The 26,812-nt window shown below is 44.2% G+C and overlaps 1 protein-coding gene across 3 annotated transcripts in view; it reads left to right on the forward strand.

Annotated features, from left to right (window-relative positions):
* Positions 1-26,812, forward strand: part of Fhod3 (formin homology 2 domain containing 3) — a 415,945-nt gene that overhangs the window by 335,888 nt on the left and 53,245 nt on the right. For all 3 annotated transcript variants that reach the window (XM_051163630.1, XM_051163629.1, XM_051163631.1), the window contains 3 exons: positions 7,230-7,364; positions 11,520-11,570; positions 15,653-15,867. In XM_051163630.1, the coding sequence (XP_051019587.1) occupies positions 7,230-7,364; positions 11,520-11,570; positions 15,653-15,867 (401 nt within the window). The remainder of the gene's footprint in view (positions 1-7,229; positions 7,365-11,519; positions 11,571-15,652; positions 15,868-26,812) is intronic.

Consider the following 26,812-nt stretch of genomic DNA (forward strand, 5'->3'; position numbering starts at 1 on the left):
CCCATGCCTCTTTGTAGTTAGTGTTGTTTGTCCCCATCCCTAAGTAACCACTCTCATTATGGATTCATTCACACGGCTACATGACTTTTCTGTTAACACGGTAATATATTACCATTGGAAATAGACTGCTTTTGTTTATCAGAATTGTCTGGACAGTCATTCATTTTACTAACACATTCCCTCGCGTTGCCGGGTACTATTCCATCGTGACTTGCTGACTTACCTGTTGGTGGACATTTGGGTTGTTGGTGACTTGGACATGAGTATTTTTGCACAAGCTCTCATTTCTCATGGGTGAACGAGCAACTGAGAGTGGAACGACTCTCAGTGCAGCATGCTTAGCTTTTTAAGAAATCATAAACTATTTTCCAGAATGATTGTACACTGGGGTAATTTCAGCTTTACACAATGTGATGAAATGGATTTCCTCAGCTCTCTAGGGTTGCTCTTTGGACCCAGCACAACTTCCTCCCTAAATAGTCTTTAAAATTTGCCCGTGAAGACAACTTGGATTGCGATTTTTTTTCTGGGAAAGCTAGCTCGTAACCATACGTGTGGTTTCTTTGACAGGCGCTCATCACCTATGAACCCACAAGGTCCTCCTTTTCTTTTTCATTGTGTTTCAGTGGATTTTGTCTTTCAGGGGATTTTTCTATTTAGTGTGATTTATCAAGGTTAGTATCCACAATTGTTGATAGCTGCCTCTTGTTCTTTCAGTGTCTACATGTTGCAGTAACGTCGTCCCTCTGTGCTTGGTACTGGTGACCTCTGTCCTTTTTTGTTATCACTCTGGCTAGAGCCTTATACATTTTATCAGGTTCAAAAACCATCTTTTCTTCCTTTTAAAAATTCTTTAAGTTGTTTATTTAATGTGAAATAGAATTATATCAGTTTCCCCCATCTTCCTTTGGACCATTCCATGTTCTCAAGTTGATAGCCTTTTTTTTTTTTAAGTTTGATTATTACTATTACATACATGTATGTAACATATATGTATATGTGTATGCACAATTACATATAAATACAATATTCTGAGTCTATTTTTGTTGTTCTCCGCATATGATTTCGAGGCTGACCACCCTGCATTTGGCAACCGATAAGGAGGTTCATGCCTGGAAAAGCTAATTCTTCTCCCAGTAGTCATTAGCTGCCTGTCATTCTTTGTCTAGGGGCGGGGCCCCCCAAAGCTTTCCATTTGCCACGTTAACGTGTCTACTTATACTGCCATCATCCCTGTCTTGTTTACGTAGAGCGGCTGTTTCACGGCCAACTAGTATTTTATTGATGATTTTTGCATCTATGTTCATCAGGGATATCTCCAGTTTGAATTTTTCATTCATCTTCCTCTCTTGTCTTTCAGCTAATTTCTAGTCTATTTTCCCTTTCCTTTGATTAATTTACATGAAATATACTGTTTTTTCTTAAGTTGGGGAATAAAGTCATTGGTTTAAGGCCTAAAAAACATGTAGCCATTTAGTATGGGGAAATTTTCCTATGAGTATTATTTTAGCTAAATTCCTCGGGTTTTTGCTTATATTTACCTTTGATTTGTTAAAATTCTTCTTAATTTCTTTTTTATTTTTCTCACTGCCCAAGGGTTGTTTAAAAGTATTTCGTTTACAAATAATTTGGTTATTTTAAAGTGTTTGCTTACTTTATAAATATTTGTAGGTTTACAAACTTTCATTCTGTTATAATATTGAAGTTGATGAAATTCTTGCCAAATAACATAGGTGTATCTTCCTTACCTCCTTTAAACTTGGTGAGTTTTACCTCCCAGCTCAGGCTATCTTCTCTCATGGAAAGATTTCTGTGATCACTTGCAAAAAATGTGATTCCTGATGTTGGGTGAAATAGTATTATTGTTTTAGTATTCTATGTCCTTAATAATTTTTTTATCTATCTATTCCATCAATTCCTGAGAAAATAGTGGCAAAATCCTATCCTACAATTTTATATTTACTTGTCTCTCGCAGACTCATTTTCCCTCTTTATGTCAAACCTCATTTATTGGTACATAAATGTTTATAATTTCTCCGTCCTCCTGGTGACTGTGGTCTTTACCGTGTTGAAATGCTTACTTTATCTCAGATAAAATACTTTAATTGCAAATATATGTTTTCCATACTTTCATTGAACATACATCAAGTTTTATATTTAAGTGTAATTAGTGTAGTGAGCATCTGTTTGGAAACACCATGCAAGACTAGGCCTCTAAGTGACAGTTCTGTTGCTACACTGACCAACACAAGCCATGTGGTCAGCTTGGATTCGAGGGTCAGGGAGAAGTGAGTTTGTGAGCATGTGAGTGTGTTGGTGCATTTGTGTGTGAGCATATGGGGGCAGGATGGGCAGAAGACAACCTTGTGGTTTTGAGACAGCATCTCTCATTGACCTAGAGCTTACTAAGTGGACTGGGCTGGCTTGTCAGTGAGCCCCAGAGATCTTCTGCTGGCCTGGGTCCGCTTCCAGTCTCAGGGTTTCCCGCTCACCAGACTGGAAGGAATGATGCTTAACTGGGAGGGTTGGTTATACAGGATCTCAGCTGTCAGTGGGTATGGGAGAACCAGTCTTCTCTGAGGTAGCTTTCAGTGAAACAGATCTCTTTATTGGGGGTGAATAAGGCCTAAATAAACCTTGGGGAGTGGGTAGAAGTATTTGCGGTGAGTGTACATCACTGGCTGGTGCTGAGGTGCTGGGAATGCTTCATTTGTTTGAAGAGGAACTCCAGGTGCTAGCTGGATGTGTTCTTATAGAGAGGGAGGAGGTTTATCCTAAAACATGGCCACCAGGCTAATGACTACCTCAAGGGTGGCAGAGGTGAGAGTCATAAAAGCCCATGTGGGCTTTGGACATGTCTCACCACACTCTTCCTCTGGACTGGCTCCCCCAATTCTCAGAGCTTTCCAGCCCCACAATTTTCCTTTTGTTTCTTCCTGAGGTCTAGAGTTGCATGACCATGTTACCATGGCTGGCTTTTTAAAAAAAAAAATGTAGGTTCTGGGGATTGAACCTAGGTCTTTGTACTTGCAAGGATATCATTTTACCAACTGAGCTATCTCCTCATCTAAAGACTGTAGTGAGAGGAAGCACGGTACCATTTGAGGCTTGTCTCTAGAAGATACTGTGCATGCATTCAAATTACTCTACAATAAACAAGCAAGGCTGAGCTGCTGACTCGAGCTTAGAGTCATCACTTGGCTCAGCAATTGTAGGCTAGCTGGCAGACTGAGACTGTCTTGAATAGTTCTCAACTGTTTTTAAAACTGAAGCTAGCATTCATCTCTCCTGTTTGTCTCAGCTTCGTCTTTAGAAAGACTTCCAACTTCATGTTTAGTCTGTCTGCAGATTCTTAGATCAACATGGTGCCAACTCATTGTCAAAAGGGAAAGGCTGCTGATGGCAGAGAATCCTCCACCGCCCTTCCCAAGCCCCCCCTACTCCTAACTTCAGATCAAATCATCTCTGTTGCCTTCACTCAGCTCAGGCACCAGGCTGCTCTGATAGGAGCTGAGAGACAGCCCAACCCACTCAAGGCCAAGATTGGCCTGGTTGCTGCCCGCCCGTTGCTGGGCAGACTGATTTTCTCCATGGAAGCAGCGAAGTCTTAGAAAGAAGGGCTGACTATTCCCACAGCATGGGGCAAAAAGACCTGCTTGTTTCCAAATCTAAGAAAATTATTCTCACTATTAAGTACATAATTTCGTTTCTTTCTGGAACCACTCCTTTATTCCTGACATTAGCAAAAATGGAAATAATGCTAAATTCCTATGAGGAAAATAGTGTCCTTCAAGTCTGTCTCCCTCTCAAACAAAAACAAATGCCCGAGGCCAACTATCAGAGAGCAGAGGAAAATACTCCTCATGGCTTAATTATCATGTAGGAGATTTCTGGGTCCCTGGCAGTAGTGCAGACTTCCAGAAGGAATGCGCCAGGACTCTTCAGCAAGGCTGAGGTTTGGGAGAGCACCATCATCACTGTCAGTAAAACAGGAATAAAAGAGATGGTGAAGGGAGCAGTTATCTCAGGTCAGAGGACTCCTGTGAAGACCAAGGCCGGAGTCATGAGCTGTGTGCCCGTGTCCCTGGAAGGGATGGAGAACAGTCACATAGCTTCTAAAGCCAAGAGAAGGCAGGTTTTGTAGCACTTTACGGGTTGCTTTTGTATATAACTTTTTTTTTCCTCAAATGTTTAGGGTTTTTTTCCTGTGTATGATATAAGAAAGAGCTGTCTGCATTTTGGTTTATGACTCACGTTAGCATCAGCACTGTTTGTTGCATAATCTACCAATTACCCCACTGATGTGTGTTGACAAGTCTCTTATGAACCAGTATTGTGTGTGTGTTTGTGTGTGTGTGTGTGTGTGTGTGTGTGTGTGTGTCCATGTCCCAGGTGGGACCTCCTTCTATTAGTCCACATTTCAGTGTATCGAGATCATGCTCACACTTAGCTGCTGTGGTTATTGAAATGTTTTTTGACAGTTCATGAGATGATGTTCTGCTTTATTCTTATTCAAAATAATAATGGTAATGATGACAACACAACTCAGAGCCTCTGCAAAGATTTTAGACTCATTTGTAAAGTTCCCTTAAAGATCCTTTTGAGAGCCGGGCATGGTGGCACACGTCTTTAATCCCAGCACTCAGGAAACAGAGGCAGGCGGATCTCTGTGAGTTTGAGGCCAGCCTGGTCTACAAAGCGAGTCCAGGATAGCTAAGAATACAGAGAAACCCTGTGTTGAAAAACCAAAAAAAAAAAATCCTTTTGAGGTGATACAGATACACACATACGCGCGCGCGCACACACACACACACACACACACACACACACACACACACGGAGAGAGAGAGAGAGAGAGAGAGATAGATTAGGTTAAGAGAATTAAAACCTTGGCCCTATTTTATATTTTTGTGTATGAGTGTGGTGTTAAAAATGTCTCTGAAACAGAGAAATTTAGAAGTGTGTTAAATTTTACAATTAGTGAACCCCCCTCAGACTTATTTCCTTACTGTTTATTTTCAAGTTAATTGTATTATGACCAAGAGGGGAGATCACGTGACATGGATTCTGGTCATCCACCCATTCATGATGTTTGTGTATGTAAGAAAAATGTGTTTTCTCTAATGTGGGGCATCAGATTGATGTATTATATACATTGATTACTTGCATTAATAGTCTTAATGTCAATCAATCATCACGCAAGAGATTAAAGGACTCTCTTTCTTCTGTGTGTTAGATTTACCTGAATATATCATTTTTAAAAATTGCAAAATAACAGCAGCTCAGAGAATATAGACTCTACACAGCACAATATGTGCTTCTTCAGATGAGAACCGAATATATTCTGTCTGTGCCTCTGTGAGGACTCACTAGCGCCTCCCCGCTCCCCCGTGGGCCTGAAGTGCAGAGCTCGTCTATAAGGATGGTGAATTGTATTCCTCTATCCCCCACCACTCTTGGTTCAGCAGTGAGGATGGCTTGGATCTCTTGGCAGAGCGTGTGATGGCATCCCATCCATGTTCCAACTGTGCACGCACATTATCCTGCATTTACACATGCTTTTGCCCACTCAGCATCCTTGAATAAAGAGACTGTATGTCAGAGGTATCTGTATCTTCTATATGGAAGGTTTAGTTGACAAGTGAAAGCAATAGTTTCTCGTGGTGTATTTTATTTCTGAGAGTCCCAGCTCACTCCCCAGCTCAGCTCCTTTAAAAATTTTTTTTTCATTTAGTTACCTAGTTTTCTCATCTCACACCCATTCCCTTCCTTAACATTTCCTGTGGTCCCTGTACCAACGGCACCCCACTGAGGCCTCTGCTCAGCTGAGAAGGGTCCAGTTTTTACACTAACTCTGGCCACCAGTAAGAGATGGCATGGAGAATGCCCTTGGATGATTTTTTAAATTTTAAATGTATTTAAAATTTTTTTTTACTTTACATCCCAATAACAGCCCCCTCCCTCGTCTCTTCCTGGCCCCACCCTTCCTCCCTCTTCCCCCCATGCCCTTCCCCTAGTCCTCAGAGAGGGGGAGACCTTCTCCCCTGTCAACTGACCCCAGGCTAGTGAGTCTCATTAGGACCCTGGGATGATTCTTAACACTAAAGAAAATTTCTTTAATTGGATTTCCTTTTTAGGCCTCTGTCATGTCTTTTCTGTCTGCCTGTCTGTCTATCTTCTGAACACCTTGTTTTAAGAAGATACCGTTATTTTGAAATATACACAGAGAAGCTAATACATAGTAAAATGTGTAAACAGGAAAAAGTTTTAGGCTGAAAGTTGATTTTAGTTTATGAAAATTTTAATATAAACCAAATTTAAATATAAGTATAAAGATACCGGTTGTATAAATATATGTACATACATGCAGTGCCTCTTCCTGGGTTTCTGTTTGTAGCAGTTCCCATGACTATGACTGATGATCATTTATAAGCCGAGCATGTTGCTTCATGTTTTATATACATTGCCATCTTTAGTTCTACAAGCATGTGAAATGATTTCCTTATTACTGCTTACACACAAGACTTCCGAAATAGAAAGGCTTGAGATGTCTAGCAATCCAAGCACTATGTGGGTGCTGGGTGCTGGGTGCTGGGTGCTGGGTGCTGGGTGCTGGGTGCTGGGTGCTGGTAGATCCTCCATTCTGACCAAGCTGGGATTGATTCCTGCTTCCAGGCTTTTTACTCTTCCCTTTCTCTGTGTGGGTGTGCGTGTGCATGTGTGCCCCTATGTGTATATAGTATGCATGTGTGTGCATGCATGTTTTCCTACATGTATGTTGGGAAAGTACACACACATACACATACACACACACACATATGTGCATGCACGTTGGTGGAAGCCCCAAGCTGATGCTAAGATTCATCCCCTAGGTCTCTTTTACATTTACTCACTGAGGCAGGGGCTCTCAATCAAACCCAGAGCTTGCAGGGGCTCTCAGTCAAACCCAGAGCTTGCAGGGGCTCTCAGTCAAACCCAGAGCTTGAAGCTATGGCTAGGCTTGCTAGCCAGCTTTCTCTGGGGGGAATCTGCTCTCTCTACTTTCCCAGCCTGGAACTTACAGGTAGGCTACCGTAGCATAACTCATCGTCTATGTCTGTTTTAGGTGTTTGAGCTCTGGTCCTTGCATTTACAGGGCACGAGCTTTAACTACTGAGTCATCTCCCCAGCTCCCTGCTTCATGCTTTTACCCACAGGTCAAGCAACTAAAATGTAACTTGTGTTTTCAGGTCATCACCAAGTGGTCTTCTCACATCCTCCTTCCGGCAGCACCAAGAGTCTCTGGCAGCAGAGAGAGAGCGGAGGCGGCAGGAGAGGGAAGAAAGGCTGCAGAGGATAGAGCGGGAAGAACGAAACAAATTCAAGTAAGGATGTGAAGATTGCTTTGACTGTGATTTGAATCATAAAGCACTTGTCTCACAGGCTTCCTAAGTCAGCAAACAACACCTTGGCTTCTAATTCTCTCTGTATCTTTGAAGAAGAGTAAGAGTCACCTGCAGCAGGCTGCTCCGAAGTGCTGTGGTCTGGCTTCCTCTAGCCATGTGGCAGGAAGCACAGCCGGCCAAATACAGTTAGGGTGCTGGGCATCCTTGGCTCATCATTAGTTAAAGTGGCCTTACGCAGGACACAGAGCCTAATAGCCTCAATGTAATTTGCCATTTCTCCCGGAAGGGCCTCTTTTTTATTCATATCCTATTGGATCTCAGGAAAAAAAAAAAAAAACTCTCCCCCTCTCCCAACTTTCTGGCTTATTCTCTGCTTCCTGAGTAACCACATAGTCATTCATTCATTCATATCATATAATATATATATATATATTTGATGAAATTTATATTATATAATATAGACACACATATATCTTTTTCTTGTGGGGGAATTTTATACCAATTCCTCTCAGCCCATTGTCTCTGATCTCCTTCTGTCTGTCTGCCTTCGTGGGTGTTTTCCTGGATATGGTGCAGGTTGCACATCTTACCTCGCTGTCCCCATGAGCCTAGTGACCCTTTGCTTCCCCTTTTACCAGCTCCCCTGTTGTCTCTCCTCCAGGACCAACTCCTTCCCCTTTCCTGCCTGGGGCTCCACATGCCCAGAGCTTTGCAGAAAGCACAGCACTGAGCCTTTCCTTATACACTTCTTCCCTGCCCTTTTTTCCACCCCTGCCTTTCCCTCTCCCCCTTTCCCACTTTCCCCACCTTGTGTATCTTTTCTTCTTCTTCTTCTTCTTCTTCTTCTTCTTCTTCTTCTTCTTCTTTTTCCTCCTCCTCCTCCTCCTCTACCTCCTCCTCCTCCTCCTCCTCCTCTTCCTCCTCCTTTTTATTATTATTATCCCTCCCAAAGGTCAACATTTCCCCTCTTCCTTTCATGTTTCTCCTCATTTCTGCTTCCCATTTCCTCAGTTTAGTTTTTTTTGGCAAATACTCTGCTCAGTTACCCCACAAGGCGTAACCAGGGAGAACTTACAGGTTCTAGGACTTCTGGCTTCCCCTGAGGCCAAGAAGAATGTGTGTCATTGTAGAAATGACCCGAATACATGCAGAATTATAAAGCTGCTAAGTGGGGTAAGCAGATATCCCAAGTCTCTGGGTGGAGTGCTGAGCCTGGCTTTGTGGAGGGATGACAATCAGGTGGCGTGAAGGAAACCACCATCGTTCTCTGCCACACCTGTGTAGTACACTGTGAACTGGCAGAATTCTACCAAGTGATGTATGGAAACACCAACCCGTCTGCACCCTTTCCGAAGCAGTTCCAGAAGTTGTTTATAAAATTCAATCCTTAATACTCCTGGAACAAGTTAAATGCTACCTGATGTATGGATCTCTGTGAAATCTCATATTTTTACCACCCATTAGCAGCTGGGAATTTGCCTTAAAATATGTGGAAAACTCAGGGATTAAGTTATACATCCAAAGTCTCCTTGAAAATCACTTAAAAGTGGGATGCAAGAAATGCTGCCTCAAAAGAAAGCAAGACCGCCGGCACCAGAGCGAGCTGGTTTATTAAGTGCTTTCTGTGAAAGCCTGAAGACCTAACTTTAACCCTTAGAACCTGTGTGGTAAGTCTGACTTGCTGGCATGCACTATAGCTCAGTGCCCAGGAGGCAGGGACAGGAGGATCCCCGTGAGACAGGAGGCTCACTGGCCAATCAGCCTGCCTTACTTACTCAGGTGGGCTTTGAACCTATGAGTCTCTCTGTCTCAAAAAGGATGGGTGCTGCCAGAGGTGGTGGCACTGGAGACTTTTCAGTGGGTGAGGCTGCTTGCTACATAATATGGGTGCTTGAATTCAGATCCCAGCACCCAATAAGAAGCTACGTACGGAAGCATGGATGCCTGTGTGGGCTTACACTATCTCAAAGGAATAAGGTGGATTAAGAGATAAAGCAGGATCTTGGGCTAGCCTTGGTAAACACAGGCACATACACACCTGCAAAACCAAACAAGGTGTATCCTCGGACCTTCATGCACACATACACACACAACAGCAGAGAGACAGAGAAACTGGGGGTGGGAGGGAGAGAAACACAAGAACAAGGACCGTCTGAGCTTCAGCCCATCTCTGATTTGAACATGAACGGCTGTTAGGTGGTGCGCACAAGGCCCAATCTGACACAGTAGACACCATTGCGAAGCAGAACTATAACCCTGGAGCACTGCAAACCGGAACTATACTTCCGGAGCACTGTGAACCGGAACTATACTCTCAGAGCATTGCGAACCGGAACTATACTCCCAGAGCATTGCGAACCGGAACTATACTCCCAGAGCCGACATCGAAGTTGCTTTAGAACTCATAGGCGAACCCAAACAGCTTGATTATCTGCAAACACAAAACAGGAATGAGTATCAGTTACTGAATTCAGTCCTCAGAATCCTGCTGCAGATTTAAGATATACAGGTGCCATGCAAAACGGCTTGTCACATAGAGCTAGGGAGATTTTAGTGTAAAGAAGGAAGATAATGAAACAATGATAACTAGAAAAGGGATTTGGCTGATGCCACTATCAGGCAGAGTTTAAAGTGGCCGTTGTAAATATGTTCCAAGAGTAAGGGCAAACACATCTCTGCCACAAGTTTTTCTTGGAAATAATTGATCTATATGACAAACTGCATTAGTGTTAACTCCCAATATTATAGTGGAATGTTAAAGTAAGGTTTTTTACTAGCAAGACTAAAAAATGAGTAACAGAAAACATGCTTGAAGCAACTGGAAGACAAGTCTTTCTGAAAATGTAAAGAAAATCCAAATAGAAATACACATAACTGAAACATGGAAAAAATAATAAGTTCATTGGACAAGCCAAGCAGCAAAATGGGGGTGGGGGGACAGTGAGCCTATTGAAAACAAATTGTGAGAAGAAAGAGGTCTTAGCAACCCTCAGAATATACCCAATTCCCTAGCGTTTGTGTCAGTGGCACCCCTGTAAAATAGGAAAATAGGTTGAGACTATGTTGTCATATTCAAATCACGTTGTGCTTGTGTTTACACGCACACAGACAGGACTGACACCACCACCCCGTCTTCAGAGATGGTTTATCACCCATCACCGCAGGCTGTGGTTTTCACATTATCGTCATGTGTCATGTAAGAGCACAGAGAGAGCCAGGCGCAGTGACTCCTTGTCCACAAACAATGTTAGTCGTCAGGACATACTAACAACAGGTGACAACTAGTTACAGTAACCATGGCTCCATATCTGAGACTGTGAATGGAAAGAGAGTTAAGTATGGAAACACAGAAAGCTGAATGTTTGTTCTCCCAATGGGGACCGTAACTCCTGCAGCTCACCTCTCAGTCTTGCTGAGTAAATTGTTCACATATTTCACGCTGTTTGCATAACATCTCTGAGTCATCCTTTGGGCTCAGGTGCATTTGTGAATGTGGCGTTAAGCCTCCTGGGTTAAAAGATACCGCGTGTCTAGTATGGAGAGCAAGGAGCATAGATGCTTGTATGGCACACCTGTGTCCTTGCTGCGTCCTCCCCAGTCCACACCTCCTTTCGTCTTCCTGATGTTGTCTCATTATGTCCAGCGATTAGTCTACCCTCAACTGCATGAGCCCAGTGTAGACAACTGTGATGTCCAGACTCTCCAGGAGAGCAGTCTCCTGAAAGGCAAGTGACCTGCTAGCCATAAACTTAGATTCAAGTTGGAACCTCATCAGCAGGGCCAGAAAAGTGAACCATTAAAATCAAACAATGTTGGATATGCCATGGGTATAAATAACAGCGAAAGCACAAAGTAAGGCCTTCTGGTGGCCTAGCCATAGAAGGAGAGTGTTTCTGAGTGAGCCCAGTGTTTTCCTGGTTTTCTGATCTCCTTGCCATTTAATTGAGAAAGAAAATCCTTTATATTTAGCATGTTTGAAATACAGTCTCTAAACTTTTAGCATTCACCCATGACAGATTTTCTTTTTCTAAGGCAATAGCAGGCCTCTGTGATATCCTTTTAGTAATTGCTTCATAATCTTGTGAGCACTAAGTCTATTATTCTCTTTTCATTTGTTCCAAACATTTCCACTAGCCGAGAATATCTAGACAAAAGAGAGGAGCAAAGACAAGCCAGAGAAGAAAGGTGCGTATCTGTCTTCATCATTTGGTAATGGTGTCCTGCGGCTTTGCACTGTTAACCAAGCATGCACTGTCCCTCAATGCATTAACCTCACCTGAGGCACCTTGGCATTGTATGGCTGGCATTCGGAAATGCCTGTCTCCTTGCTTCATATCCCAAGACAACTCGAAAACTCTGGATTTATGATAGATACAACAACGGGCAGAAGTCAGAGATGGAAAGAGGCATTGAGAGGCCCTCATGGCCACATCTGTCCTCCTCCAAATGAGCACATTATCATCGCCTTCTTTGCATATGTTAGGTCCTGTCACATGTCACAATGATGGAAATGTTTTGTGAGAACTTCATCCCTGAATGACTTTTGTCATCATGTGAATAGCTTAATTGAGCACTTACAGACTAAGACGGTAGTGACAACACTAGGCACTAACTGCTCAGGGACTGTCGTTCCACAAGTAATCCATAACTGACCCAAACTGTGATGCCTCCATTAACCATACTTGAAACACCTTGGACTAGCACCCCTGAGCCTGGACTAGGTGTCCTTACTGTGTACTTCCAGGTTACTTGGTCCATGGCCATCCAGTCAGTAAGTGAGCACATGTGCCATGCCAGGTGCTTTCCCTACTGTGTACAAAACACTTGAGTTCTGTAAACTGTTCACTCTTCTCCCTCCTCCTGAAATGCTCTCATATGCTACATGGAAGGAACCATTCCCAAGTAGTCCCTGCCATGTTTCACACATGCACGTGTGCATGTACACACACACACACACACACACACACACACACACACACACACACACACACACACACACACGTTGAGCACTTATGAATAAGATACAGAGTACAGTGGGTAAAGGCACTTCCTGCCAGGCCTGATAAACTGAATTTGATTCCTGGGACACACATGATGGAAAGAAAGAACCAACTTCTGTAAGTTGTCCTCTGAGCCCCCACGTGCATGTCATTACACACACACACACACACACACACACACACACACACACACACACAAAGTTTAAAAAGAAAATGGCCTAACAAGCCATTTAAAATCTTCAAGATGAAAAATTAGTCCATTAATTTCCTTTTTTAATTTAATTTCTTATGTGTATGGATGTTTTTCCTGCATGTGTATCTGTGCACCGTGTGCATGCCTGGTGCCCTTGGAGGCTAGAAGAGGCTGTCAGATCCCCTAACACTGGAGTTACAGGATGTTGTGAGATGCCATGTAGGGGCAGAGACTAGAACCTTGATCCTCTGGAAGAGCAGCCAGTGCTATTAACTGCTGAATCATCTCTCCAACCTCAGTTAGTTAATTTAACTTCATTACAAACTGCACGGCTCATATATTCAATTTGTGATAGTTTGAGGTAAACAACACACAGAAATCAACAGACAAAAGTTTTTACCCCTTGCCTCCCTACAGTTTGCAGTTACTTATGCTGCCACCAGATGGCGGTATAGTATGGGGCAAGGGATAGGTTCAGTTAATGTCTTTTGTACTGGAGCCTAGAAGGAGCCTAACCATTTCTGGCCTGTGCCAGTATGATGTGGAATTGTGCTAATGTTTTAGACACCATCAGCTAAATAGATCAAGACAGTCTGAGTCAGGCAACAGTGGAGACTGTCTGTGCTCAATTAAAACATTAGATACTTAAGTCAGCCTCATGAATAAAACATTGGTTTATTTTCAACATTCTATTAGATTTTTGTCATCCTAATAAGCAGGGGTGGCCAGTAAATTCAGAGAGAAAGGTGCTGGTGAGCAACAGGAAATGTCCCTTCATCTGATAAGTGACAGTTGCAGACGAAGGGAGGCACATGCTCTTACTGAAATGCTGTTGGCTTTTTGCCCGGGGTTAAGGAATTTCAAATTTTATGTTTCATTTTCTCCCCACATTCTGCACTTTTGAGATCCTGACAGTTGACTGTCAGGCTATTGTGTACACAGGCAAGGCTGAGTGTACAGAATGTCAGGTGCCTTCTCAGGTCAGAGCTGGCTCAGGCCGACTCCACGGAGTTGTTTTCTCCATTTGGGCTTCGGCTTATTCCTGGCAGACTCATACTAAGGAGGTTGTTGCCCCCCTTCTCCCACTCCTGCCCTGCCATTGGACTCCTCTCCTCTTCCTAGGCAGAATGTTCCTTCTACCCAACAGGTGATCACCTCAGCAGGTACAAGAGCGAGCCCTCTACACCCTGCTATAGCTCTCTGGCAACACTTCAGCACCAAGCTTTAGGTGTTAGTGTGTACAGCTCTTGCTGGGTCTTGCCAGGAAAGCAGCTCCCTGGCCAGCGAGATGGGGTACATGCAACCCTAGGCCTCCTGACTGCAGGTGGGCTTCTGCAGGTGAGGGGCTTCTTGGTGGCTTCCTCCCTGAACGCTTGGCCTGCCTCCCATCATCAGACACAGGCAAGGCGCTGAGAGAAAGAACAAAGGCCAGTGCTCTTCCTCATCTCCCAAATCATATTATCTGCCTGTTGAGAACAGACGTACACATGTGCGGAGCTGATGGAATATGCCAGGCAGTAAATGTAAAATGCCATCGGCGCTGAACGGGCTACATATCCGACATGAGTTCAGAGGCAAGGCTGAGATTACTTGCAGCTGTGCTGGTCCGAGCCGGATTCACAGAGGAAGAAATACATGCTGGCATCCCCTGAAGGGCAGCCTGCCTTTGTGTGTGTGGGGTGGGGGTTGCGGGGGCAGGTGGGGGGAATGGTGAAGGTGACAGAGGAGGCCACACACTCCTAAAAGGAGTGCATGCTTCTGTGTGTGCACATGTGCACTTGTGGGCAGGTCAGAGGCCAACCTCAAACGATGTTGCTTTAGTGCTGATCACCTTGGTTTCCGAGACCGCGTCTCCGACTGGCCTGAGCTGCCCCAGTCTGCTCTACTGGCTGATTGGCGGTGGATAGCTTGTCTCTGATTTCCCAACACTGAGATTACAAGGGCTGGGTCTCACGTGTGGACCCCAGGGAGTCAAACGCATCTCTTAGTACTGGCAAGGTATGCACCTGAGCAACTTTCCCCCAGCCGGAGGAGTCGCATGCTTCCTAAACATTAAATTACTTTGAAGACTTTAACTATACCCTTGGCCTTTGTCATCCTGGTGAATGAGGAGTGTCAAATCCTGGGACTGGGTGGGGCTCCTGGTGGCTGGCGGAGGTGTTGTTTGTGAGGAAGCCCTAAGTCAGAACAGCACTGAGGGATGATGGGTTTTGCATAAGGTGCTGCCCAGCCAGAGAAGACAACAGGGAGACCTGCCCCAACTTAACTCATGCATTATTTCTGTGTAGACATCTGGAAGAAGCACATATTTCAAAGTTATTTTGGTCTGATCTATAAAGTGCACTTATGAGGAAGATGATTGGTAGCTGTTCTTAATAAACAGTTAGTGGGTTCTGCCGGCCTGCAATGCAAAACAGATGCAGCTTTGTTCTTTTAAACTGACTTTGATGAATAAACTGTACGTGACGTCAGGCCCAAGCTATTGGATGTCTGAGTCCTGCTCAGAAATATTTTAGAATATAAAAAAAGTTTCCATGGGCTATGCAGAGAGAACAAAGTGAATTCCAGTTGCATTGCTGTTAGCGTTGAAGCAGGTTCAGGAATTCCGAGCCGCTTCCATCCAAGCAGACCCCTTTTGGTATTTGGGGGTACTGTTTCTCTCTGCCACACCAAGGAGCCCTCCCAGCTGTGAATGCCACGGGGTTCCGTTCTCAGCTGGCCCTGCCAGAGCCTCTTGAGGGTCATTATTTGCTAGTTTGTTGTTGTTGTTGTTGTTTATAGAAATGTGTCCTAAAAGGGGAACGAAGGTACTGCAGCAGTGAACGGGGCTCCGGTTTTGTATAATGTTGCCATTTGTCCTCACTTGCTTGCTTATGAATGATGATGCAGGGTTTTTAATCACCAGCATCTTGGCTTTGCTGTGTGCTTTTGGCAGGCTGGCCCTCCAGCCAGCCCTGCGTTCTGCCCCGCGCATCAGGAAACCAGCTCAATCTGCAGGTGTTCAGCCCATAAACAAGCGTCAGCCACGGGCTCCTCTTTCTTTTTACGGAAACCCTTTGGAATTTAACTTTCAGATACAAATACTTGGAGCAGTTGGCAGCAGTGGAGACGCAGGAGAAGGAGCTGAGAAGTCGGAGCGTGAGCCGGGCCAGAGCTGACCTCTCCTTGGACCTGAGCTTGCCAGCAGCCCCTGCCTCACCTTCCCCATCAAGCCAGAGTCCTTCATCTGCTGACTCACCAGAGGCTCTCACAGTGCCCTCCGCCCCACCCATTCTTCAGTATCCCCAAGGTGAGTGCTGGGAGAATGGGGGGAAACTTGACCGTCACCATCAAACAGGCTTCCTCAGGAGTGTGGTGTGTAAGCACACATCAAGGCAGCAGCACAGGTGAGTTTCAGGATAACTACAGCCTGTGTCGTCACTGACATTACTAGAGGTCTTCAGAGCCACTTAGATGAAAGTAGAACTGATTTAACTGTCACCCATGTGCGGTCACTGAAAGATGAGAATATACAAAATTAAACTGATATGGACTATCCTAAATACAAGGTATTTAGTACTACAGGGTTTGGCTATTTATGGCTCTGCCCAGCAAGGTGCCCACTTTGGACCCTTTTTTACCATAAAAACTGTCTCTTTTTAAATTGGTGAGAATAAAATAAATGAAAGCAAACAAACAAAATTAGAGTATAGTGACAATAGATGATAAATAATTTTTAAAAATGAAACTCTGTGGGGTGTGTGTGTGTGTGTGTGTGTGTGTGTGTGTTCACATGCCTGTATGTCCACAAGCCTGTGTAAATAACTTTAGAAGTTCTCCCTGGAGAAATTTTGCTTTCTCAGTTTTTTTTGGGGGGGGGGGTGAGGGGGTGCAAAGCAAAACAAACCCTAGCAATGTTGTTCACTGCTGCCTTGAACTGCAGCTGCCTTCCCGACTGCTCTGTGCATCGCACTGGGGGCTTTTTTCTTTCATCTTAATACAGAGCAAGTCTCCCAGCCCAGGCACTTGCACAATGTGTTCATAGAGCCTCCAGCTTTGCTGGGTTTCACTGAGCACTATGGCTTGCAGCCTGATGCAGACAGAGCCAGCTGAAAGCAGCTGAGATACTAAGCCTTCAGCTCTGGGGAGGGTTGGCTAACTATCACCCACAGCATCCTCCAGGCTCGGTAGGATTCATGACCTCAGCAGTGCTGGGTGCAACGGAAAGACTGCCTATTCAACTTTCTGTTGGCTCTCCTGGCCTTAGGGTCCACCAGGCAGGAGCAGGCTGGCTCCCATGCCCCAGCTTTGCATGAAGTCTAGTTATTCCTGGTTCCTGACCACATGGAGTATTGTCCCAGGCAGATTAGGCTAAGTCACAGATGAGTAATTTTAGTCTGAAAGTATCAAGTCTGAGTATGAGAAGACAGGCCATTCTGGGGCAGCTTTGGGCTTTCCAAACGCTGCCTTAAGATCATTGTTTGATCTGTGTTTGGGATTTCCATGGGCAGTATAAAAGTTTGCCTCTGGCATAGTTGTGGTCCAGTGCTTAATCTGGGGGTTTTGAACTCTATTGTGTCCCTCCACCTGTGAAGTATGAAATATGACAGCCCCAAAGGGGACTGGTGTTACTCGTGACTATCGTTTGTCTTCAGATTTTTCACCACTCAATGTTTGCAGCAGAAGAGAGATCCTCAAGGCTTATGTCTAACTAGAGTTGAGCCTGAGACCATCATATCTAGGAAAAAACTATATCTTAAGCTCCCAGAAGAGCACATAAAACAAAGCGCATGCACACACACACCCTATCAGGCATGTGTGTATATAATATATACAGACATATATTTGTTATTTATATATAAATATATTGCTATATATTAACCAATATGAACTTTTTCTAGTAAGCCTTCAGAGAGATAAATAGCAAATGTTGTTTTTCTCTTCGGTGGGGAAGGATTAGTAGAGACCAAGGGAATATTTTGCTAAAATCACACCGACGAGGTTTGGATATTAAACACAATGCAGGGCTTGAACTTACATACCTGTACATCAATAAAACGGCATCATGTGCTGTTGTTGGCATTCCCCTGGGGGGACCAGTGGGTCTTTCAGAATGTAGGTGGGTATGTCTCCTACACTGATTACTTGTAATCTGAACCAATCGGACCACAATGCATTCTGACTTCTTGTCCTCATGTGTAAGTGAATTTTAGACTGGAATGCAGGTCTGGGGAAATGGCTCTGTCAGCACATCATTTGCTCTACAAACACAACAAATACGAATTTAGATCCCCAGTATTCATTAAAAAAAAAGTCAGATGTAAGAGTTATTTGTTTGTTTGTCTTGGTTTTTCAAGACAGGGTTTCTCTGTATAGCCCTATCTATCCTGGATTCACTTTGTAGACCAGGCTGGCCTCAAACTCACAACAATCTGCCTGCCTCTGCCTCCCAAGTGCTGAGTACTGGGATTAAAGGTGTGCACCAGCACACCCAGCCCTAGATGTGAGATCTAAGGGTTACACCCACACCTTCAGCATGGAGGGAGGAGGTAGAGATAGATGGGTCCTTGGAGCCTGCTCTCCAGCCAGCCCAGCCAAATGGTGAGCTCCATGTTCAGTGGTAAACCCTGTTTCAACAATTAAAATGGAAAAGTGATCAAGGAAGACACCCAACACTGACCCCCCCATACACATTTACACACTTGGACACACTATTACACACAAATTAAGAATGACAATAATCTAAAAAGAATTCCATAAGGGAAAGATCTTTACAAAACCTGCTGGGAGTTTCTGGCTGCTTTGGGGACTCTATGACAAAACTCTGAAGTTGAGGTGACATAGATTTAGCCCCTCCTCTTTATTATTGTTCATTGAAGCACCCCATAGCTTTCCATCACTAATCTCTTCTTTCTACCCAGTCTCATTTTCAAATTTCCAAAGTAACTTTTTGCCTATCCCTAATATTTACAATAGTCCAACATCTGGAGGAAGAATAGCACACATAACCACACAACCAGATGTTTGTCCTGCACCAAACACCTGGCACTGTTGTATTCCACATGTGCCAAGGGTTGGCATGCTTTTTCATCCTTGGTCATTTCTGGAGCATATGACCACAGTGTATTTCATGGTTCTGTCATACCCTGCCCCTTCCTTTCCCAGGGATCCAGTCCTGTTGAATATCTACATTTGAAGAGTCACAGTGGCACATGCTTTGTCTTGTGGTTCTAGGTTATCCCATGCCATCCATGTGCCCACCCTTTCCCCAATATTTGCACAAAGCTAGCATTTCAGAATTGATATGAAAGGAAAAAACAAGTATTAGCTGCTAGACTTTGTATGCCTCAAGAGGATAGGCCACTTTGTGACGACTTTTGCTATGCTTGGCTTTAGCTTTTTGAAGTGGGGTCCCGTGTAGTATAGGTGGGTCTCAAGCCTCTCTACATAGCAAAGTATGGCCTTGAATTCTGATCTTCCTGTCTCCACATGAAGAGGCTGTGGCATGTACAGCCACATCCAGCTTACAATTACTTGCTTGGATTCTGGAGAACTTTTAAAAGCCTAAGAGCCAAGAAGGGTGGCACACGCCTGTAGTCCCAAACACAGGGGAGGTCGAGGCAGGAACATCAAGAGTTCAAAGCTAGCCTTGGCAGCATACTATGAGCAAGGGCTACATAAGGCCCTGTATCAAAAATACGAAACAAAAGAGAGATATAAAAAGCATTGGCATTCCTTTTCATTCCTCTCACAAAATACACACTTGGGAAGGGAAGACCTAATGGTTAAATACTACTAGTATTATGCACCATCCAGTGAACTCTTCAGTCAAAATCAGTCTCAGTTAAACATGCCGTAACTTTTGTGTAAGCGATGCAACTGCCCCCCCCCCCCATCAAGCCCGTGTGTGCTGAAATGATTTTTCCATCTGGCCCTTCTGCGGCTCGCAGCAGATGTGCGTCCCCAAACTGCCTAGTCTTGGTTGTCATGGTCTGGGTATTTTTCCTCTTGTGTCAAACTAGCAGACCCAAGTGAGGTGATGATGTCTATATGTGCTCTTCCTGGCACTGTGCTGCAGCTAACACAACCAGCCCCAGATTTTGGTAAACATGGCAAAGCATCTCTCCCATTGTTTTTGATACGCTGGCATTTCACTGAGGCCTGAGGGCTTGCGCCAGATAATATAAGCTTATTTCCTACTTTTATTCTGAAGAAACCCACAGACTGCTCTAGAATCAAGGCGATTCTCACTGATCAAAGTGACGACTTTCTACTAGGATAAAACTCTTTGATATGGTGTGTTTTTTTGTTTTTTTGTTTTTTTTTTTTAAGGAATAATATGTATGCCCGTGAGTAAAAGAGTCAGTATAGCCAAGTGTGGTGCTAGCTTGGTGGGATCTAGACTCCTCCATGGGACAGGCCTTTTAGCATATCTTCGAGGGATCAACTGAATCAGGCTAGTTTTGGTTATGGTGAGAAGACCCACCTACTGTGGGAGACACTATTCCACAGCCTTTCGTCCTGAGCTCAACATAAGAGAAACAGATAACTGGACCCTACCAGTCATTTTTCGCTGTTATGACTGTGGGTGCAATGTGTGGCCAGCTGTCTCACGTCCTGCCACCACAACTTCCATAACATAATGGACAGTGCTCTTAAACTATGACCCAAAATAACCCTCCCCTTCTTAAGTTGCTTGCGTCGGGTAGTTTGTCACAGCAATGACACAAGTAACTACCACAAAGAGTAGTATCATTTAGTGGGTCATATCCTTGGGATGCATGTCATGGAAACAACGTGAAGAAAAACCACTGTCCTGAAGGCCAGCTATTGGTGGTGGTCCCTGCAACGTGTCCTGGCTTGCCTGCCTTCTTTGGGGTATGGGAAGTGTGCTTTCACCACGTTCTTTTCCTCAAACAGGTGGAGAGAAATTACTTTTCTAACTGGAAGGAAGTATTTTAGTGACAAGCCTTACTAGGAGCACGTAGTGAAGTGAGGGTTACCTTTGTGGTTTCATTCATATGCACACTGAGATGAGACCTTTGAGAGTGCATCAGAAAATTTGTCAACAAAAGTATATTCAGTAGCATGGTTTCTTTTGCTACCCGTACTTGGACCTTAAGGTATTTCCAAAGGACTTATTGACTCTGGGTATATGAAATATGGATAATCCGATCACATATTCACCTGGACACATTTGTAAAAATGATTGACAGTGACTTAACGGTACTTCTTCACTTGGACCCAGGCATTTAAAGTTCTGGAAGTAAGGAAATTCCTCCAGCTTGTGGTTTCTGACACCTGGAAATAAAGTGTAAATGTACAGTTCTGTCGTGAAAGGTTCAATCGATTTAAATGAACGATCACTTTTCACAAAGGCATCTGTCCATCATCTTGTCTGTGGTCGTCATTAGTATCATCTGAGTGTCATGGTCACTTTTGTTGTGCGCTGTTTGAGTCTCCGTCAGGTGACAGGTACTGTCCTGGTTTGTCCAATCCATGTGGCACAAGGCAGAAACAAACATCTGGAGCCCTGCTTCCACCTGGCCTCCCAGCTGTGGAACAGCATCCGTCATCAGCCGCATACTTGCTGCTTTGTGAGCATGAGACTTTTGGATCTTCAGCCCAGTGTTTTATTAATGGGCTAGAAACCTGCCTCCTCAGGCTGTGGCACTCGGGGCTGTTCTTACTCCTCATTCCTCACCTGCCTAAAGCTACTGGATGCCACTTGGTTCCTTTGACCAAGTCAGTCAGGATCTCCATCGAAGGCCAGGTCTCTGCTTCCTCTGCTGTAGACCCTCGCCCAAAGTCTGCTTTGCATCTACCCGGAAAAGGCAAAATTGTTCCCAGTTGCTTGTTGGAGAGATTGATAGCTGCTTGCGATGTTTTTTTTTTTTTCTTCTTCTTGTGCCATAGTTTTCTCTTTTAGGTGTATTTCTTTTTAATGTGTGAATGTTTTGCATGAGGATGTGCATGTACACTATGTGGGTGCAGTGACTGCAGAGCCCGGAGGAGGGTAGTGGATTCTCTGAACTGGAGCTACAGACAGTTGTAAAACACCATGTGGGTGTGGAGAATAGAACCTGGGTCATCTGCAAGAGCAACAAGTGCTGTTAACCACTAAGCTGTCTCTATAGCCTCTTCTTGTGCCATAGTTTGGCACGCCGAAGTCTTGAGTCTTTTGAAGTAGATAAAGTGCAAACCTTCAGTAATGAGAAAGCACAAAACAACTTCTGGAAACCTGGTGAGTGGGCACTTTCTGATCAACATGATGATCTCATAGAAGCTGTTGTCAAGAACTGCAGAAGCTGAGACTTCACCTGTAACGAGATGTGCCGTAACTGCTCCAGAGATGCTGGAAGAAAGCAGAGAACTCCGGGGTCAGAGATGAGAACTTTATGCTTATAGCAACAGAGGTAGCCAGAGAACCTCCACTTGTGCCATTTTCACCCCTCACCCTCCCGGCCCTGGTTCCCATGGTGATGTGAACAAGGGTTAGTGGTACCTAGACATGTAGATATGAGAAACCTCTGAGCTTAGTGCAGTAAGCCTGGCTTCCCTTCATCCCAGAAACACACAGGATGTGTGTATTCTCATGTTTATATTATTTCTCTCTCTCCCGTTTCTATCTGCTGAGGACATTTCTCTATATACACATCCTTAGAACGTTATGCCAGAAGAAAGACCCTTGGTGCTTCAGCTTGCCAGGCTTTAGAAACATAGGGAATCATGTTGTTACCCAACACTAAAGGGCAATGGTTTTTAACCAAACTTTACTATCAACTTTATATTCTAAAGGCTGCTATGGACAAGAAAAAAATGTCCATTTTAAAGTAGCAATTAATTTGCTTGTTCATATTTAGTAAAGAGTGTGAGGGCCTGATTACATTGGGAGACTACAGGCCATATGAGTGTCTTTTCTTCAAGGCGGGAACCTCAGACTGATCCTTCAGGTATGGTGAAGAGGTTCTGTAAGGCAGGACTGAGGGTCTTTAGTCTTTCAACCAATGGCCCATACTTTAGACGTAACAATAAATGAAAATCTGAGGTTCTTCCTAGCATCCTTCTCTGGCTCAGGACCTTAGTAGCTACAATATTGTGTCCATCACTTCTACTTTCCTTAGGCATCTTCCATCCCATATATACTGCACTGCAATTACACACAGTAATATAAAGGCTGAGGTATATCCAATTAAGCACACATTGGCTTTATAGGCCCTTAAAAATCCTGATTCTGTAAGACCACCCCTGGGCTCAGGAACCCTACAATGCATTCTTGTGGGCTTGAGACAGACATGTTTGTTTTAAGTCTCTCTAAGCTGGAGCTTCTCTGAAAAGGCTACCTTAGCCCAATAGATACACTAGAAGGTTCTAGTAGCTTGCTTTTTTTTTTTTTTTTTTTTTTTTTTTTAATGCAATCCCTTTGAACTCCCCTATGATTCTAGCTAATCTACAGAAGAAATGTGCTGTTGCTGTCAGGGTCCTCTCCTCGCCTCACCGTCTCCACGTCAGCTTGTCTTGTGCTCCTCGTAGCTATGCTGCTGTCCTCTGTGTCCTCTGTGTGGTAGGTTTTCCCAAAGCTCACTCTTTTCATACTACCCTTTCACCTAACACTCCCGTGCCTGTTTCAGACTGTTGTCTGCCTCTGTGTGCTGAAAAACATCTGTTCTGCGTCTCTACCCGTGTCTTCTGTGGGTCCTGGGTCCCACCTCCTCAGGTGTTTCCAGCTGAAATTCCTTAAGACCTTAAGACTTGCCAGGTGCCATTCTGAGGACATTCATTGTGGAACGGTCATGCGTAAGTTGTCACCCCAGATGTGTCAGACCCTCTATTCCTCCTCTGGGAAAGGAAGGAGGCGCTTCCATGGCTACCCAGGGCAACCCTTATGAGCAGAATGCACGACTTCAGCCTAAGAAGAGAAGTCTGCTCAGAACTGACAAGTGACCCCAGACTATTTTCTCTGTGACGATCTAGACACTCCAATAGAAAGTTGAGAGGATGGTTCTTGACAGATTAAGAGTTGAACTATCTATTTCTTGAAATAGCTCTTATCCATTCAATTGCTATGGAAAAATACTACGTGCTAGAGTCTTGGGACTAAGATCTGGGTTTCTGAGGCCGCCGGTGACTTTTGTGCCAATCCTAGATTTCTTTTCTTTTCTTTTCTTTTCTTTTCTTTTTTTTTTTTTTTTGTGAATGTATTTGCTAAGAAGCGCAGGTAAACTGCTTGGGTAACTGGAAAGCTACCTCTAGGCGTGACAGATTGGGGACAGTTGGGGACAGTTGCTTGGGGTGAGGATTTAAAGGTGGTTTGTTTAGCTGTACCCCAGGCTCAGGCCAGGTGCTTCTTCTACTTGTCCTTGATCACAATATACTGCCATGAAGAGCTAATTATGTCCTTAGCTGCTAGCTCTCTGATCTCCTATTGTCTCTTTGCTGTGACCTAACACACAGCTTTGAATAAGATAACATTGAATAAGATAATTTTTTTTACATCCAAGTTGTTTGTATCCTGCATGGTGCCTCAACTATGACAAATATCAATAAATATTTATTAATCAGGAGGTTTTTTTTGTCTCTGGCCCCAGGAGAACATCTATTTATGAGTAATTGATTATTGAGAGGCCTGAAAATGTATTGACTAAAAAAAAAATAGTAAGCTCCATCAGTTTATTTGCCGGAGGCAACTGTCCAAGAGTGTCCGTTTTAATGCCCCCGCACTCCTTTGATACCCTTGGTACTTCTGTTTGAGGCGTGTGAGGGCCAGAGAGACTACTGGAAAGCTCTGCTAGCTTGGAGCATCTTACTTTCAAAGAAAGGCCTATCCACGCTTGAGTGAGGATTCGAGTCTGTCTCATTCAACATGTTGGAACCAGAGCAGCACCTGTGCCTGACTCTAGGAAAGACATTTATACAGTTGAGAGGAAGTCTGCACAACATGGTGATTAGGGTCCCATAACATGACTTCAAAGTGACAGTAAGTCAGTAAACAGTGCAAGGACCTGGAACAGCATTCCACTTTCTGTTTTATAGTATGATTACTGTGTGTGCTCTATCAGGCACACAAGAACCGAAGCTGCAAGTGGCTGCTACTGTTTTATTTTGCCATGCTACAGTGTTTAATGCCAAGCCAGAAGTGATCTCTGAGAAGGGAGTAGAAATTATATATAATAATACATAATTGCATATATATATATATATATGGCATATTAAGTCTCACAGTGTATAAAGACATATGTGTGTACATGTGTGTGTGCATACAGGAACACAGGCCAGATGTCAATATCAGATGTCATTACTCAGGTTATCATTCCATTGCTTGTTAAGATAGGGTTTCCTTGGCCACATACTCAAATATTAGACCAGACTGGCAGGCAGAGAGCCCCAGAGGTCTGCCTGCCTCTGCTTTCCTAGCACTCAGAGTACAAGAACACACTACCATGCCCAGCCCTGATGTAGGTTCTGGGTATTGAATTAAGGCCCATGTCTTGAATGCATGACAGGTACTTTCTTGACTAAGCTATCTCCCCAGCTGTGGGGGGTGGGGTGGGGAGGGAAGGGAGAGGGAGGGAAGGAGGAAGGGAGGAAGGGAGGGAGGGAGATGCTATGTATTTTGAACCAAGACTTCACATAAGGCAGGCAGGCAGGCAGGCAGCTCTATACCACTGTGTTGGTGTCCAGTCTAGAAATGATTTTCTCTGTGCACTTATAATCTTGTCTAACATGGAGCCCAAATGTATGGTGAACTTGAACACACCTGACATTAAGGCTCTAGATCTGCATTGGTGGCTGTGGTTGGAACTTCTTGAGCCCTTCCTTATCCCCATGTGCTCTTCGGAGTATGACTAATATGTAGATGTGAATGTGATCTGAGAGTGTCAGAACCTGTACTTGGCGATGGCTCAGCCTGTGAGCACAAAGCTAGAACTTCTTATGAGTTTCACTGTTGCTACGTGAGAAAATCTTGATGGTTGGAACTGTGGAGGGCAGTTACAGGGTCTGTAATGTGAGACTTCTAAAGGTACCTTAGAGGAGCTTAGATAGGAACTTGGGGCATCTAGCTCTAAAATTCGAAGCAAGGCTAGGGCCTCAGTTTTTTAAAATATATTTTATTAATTTATTATATCTCAATGGTTATCCAGTCCCTTGTATCCTCCCATTCCTCCTTCCCTCCCATTTTCCCCTTACTCCCCTCAGGGCCTCAGTTTTGAAGGCCTCCAGATTAATAGTAGAATTGATGTTTTGCTGGTAATAACATGCACGTGTCTCTGTGCTTGCATTAGTTTATGTGCACCGCATGCATGCAGTGTCCACAGAAACCAGAAGAGGGCCCTGGGTTCCCTGGAATGGGAGTTACATAAGGTTTTGAACCACCACTTGGGTGCTGTGAACAAAACTCAAGTCCTAAAAGGACAATCAGTGCTTTGAACTACCGAGCCATGACGCCATTCCAGCAGCATGATTCTTTTTGTGAAATTTGCTTAGCTGAGTTTGTACTCAGCTAGTGAGAGGATCCCTGTGAGTAGAGATTCCATTTGGGGGTGGTTTTACACTTCAGGGGACATTGGGCAATGTCTGCAGCCATCTTTGTTTGTCATTGTGGTGGGAAGGTTGTGGGGGTGAGGTTAAGGGTCTCTAGTGAGAAGAAACCAGAGGGTTTCAGATCCTATAACACATAGGACCACTTCCCAGGACAAGGAATTGTCTGGGCCGACATGCCCACAGTACTGGGGCTGGGAAAGCCTGCTTTAGATAAATCTCCGTGAACAGCTCAGCAAGAGCTGGCCCAACACCAAAGGCCAACTCTAAGGAATTTTCAAAGTGGAGAGTCTTGTCTCCTGGGACCTTTCTCAGATTTATGTGATTAAACCTCAAGTCTCAAGTCCAGGGTGTTAGTTATTAGCTCTAAACTGGGGAGGTCCCTGGAATGTGCACCATTCGAGCAGCTATTACAGAACAGGCTCGCCCAGCCCCTGGTTTCATAAGACCTGCCTGAAAGCCAAGTTCTGGCAGAGACATCAAGACACTACCACAGACTACAGCTGATTGAAGCCACCCAGAGACTGAATGAATCTAGATGTTATAAGTGGACGTTGGACTCCGCTCTTGGGGACATTGGTGAAAGCAGCCATTGGCACATCTATGTCCACTGTATGTGGCTATTGCCTATTTATTCTCTGTCACTCAACCACCTTTTACACAGTGGAACCTTGCATTAACCGGACATCTGGGCAGGACTAACCAGGTTAGAGTCC

The sequence above is a fragment of the Acomys russatus genome, chromosome 20 (assembly GCF_903995435.1).
Source record: "Acomys russatus chromosome 20, mAcoRus1.1, whole genome shotgun sequence".
In the NCBI taxonomy this organism is placed as follows: domain Eukaryota; kingdom Metazoa; phylum Chordata; class Mammalia; order Rodentia; family Muridae; genus Acomys; species Acomys russatus.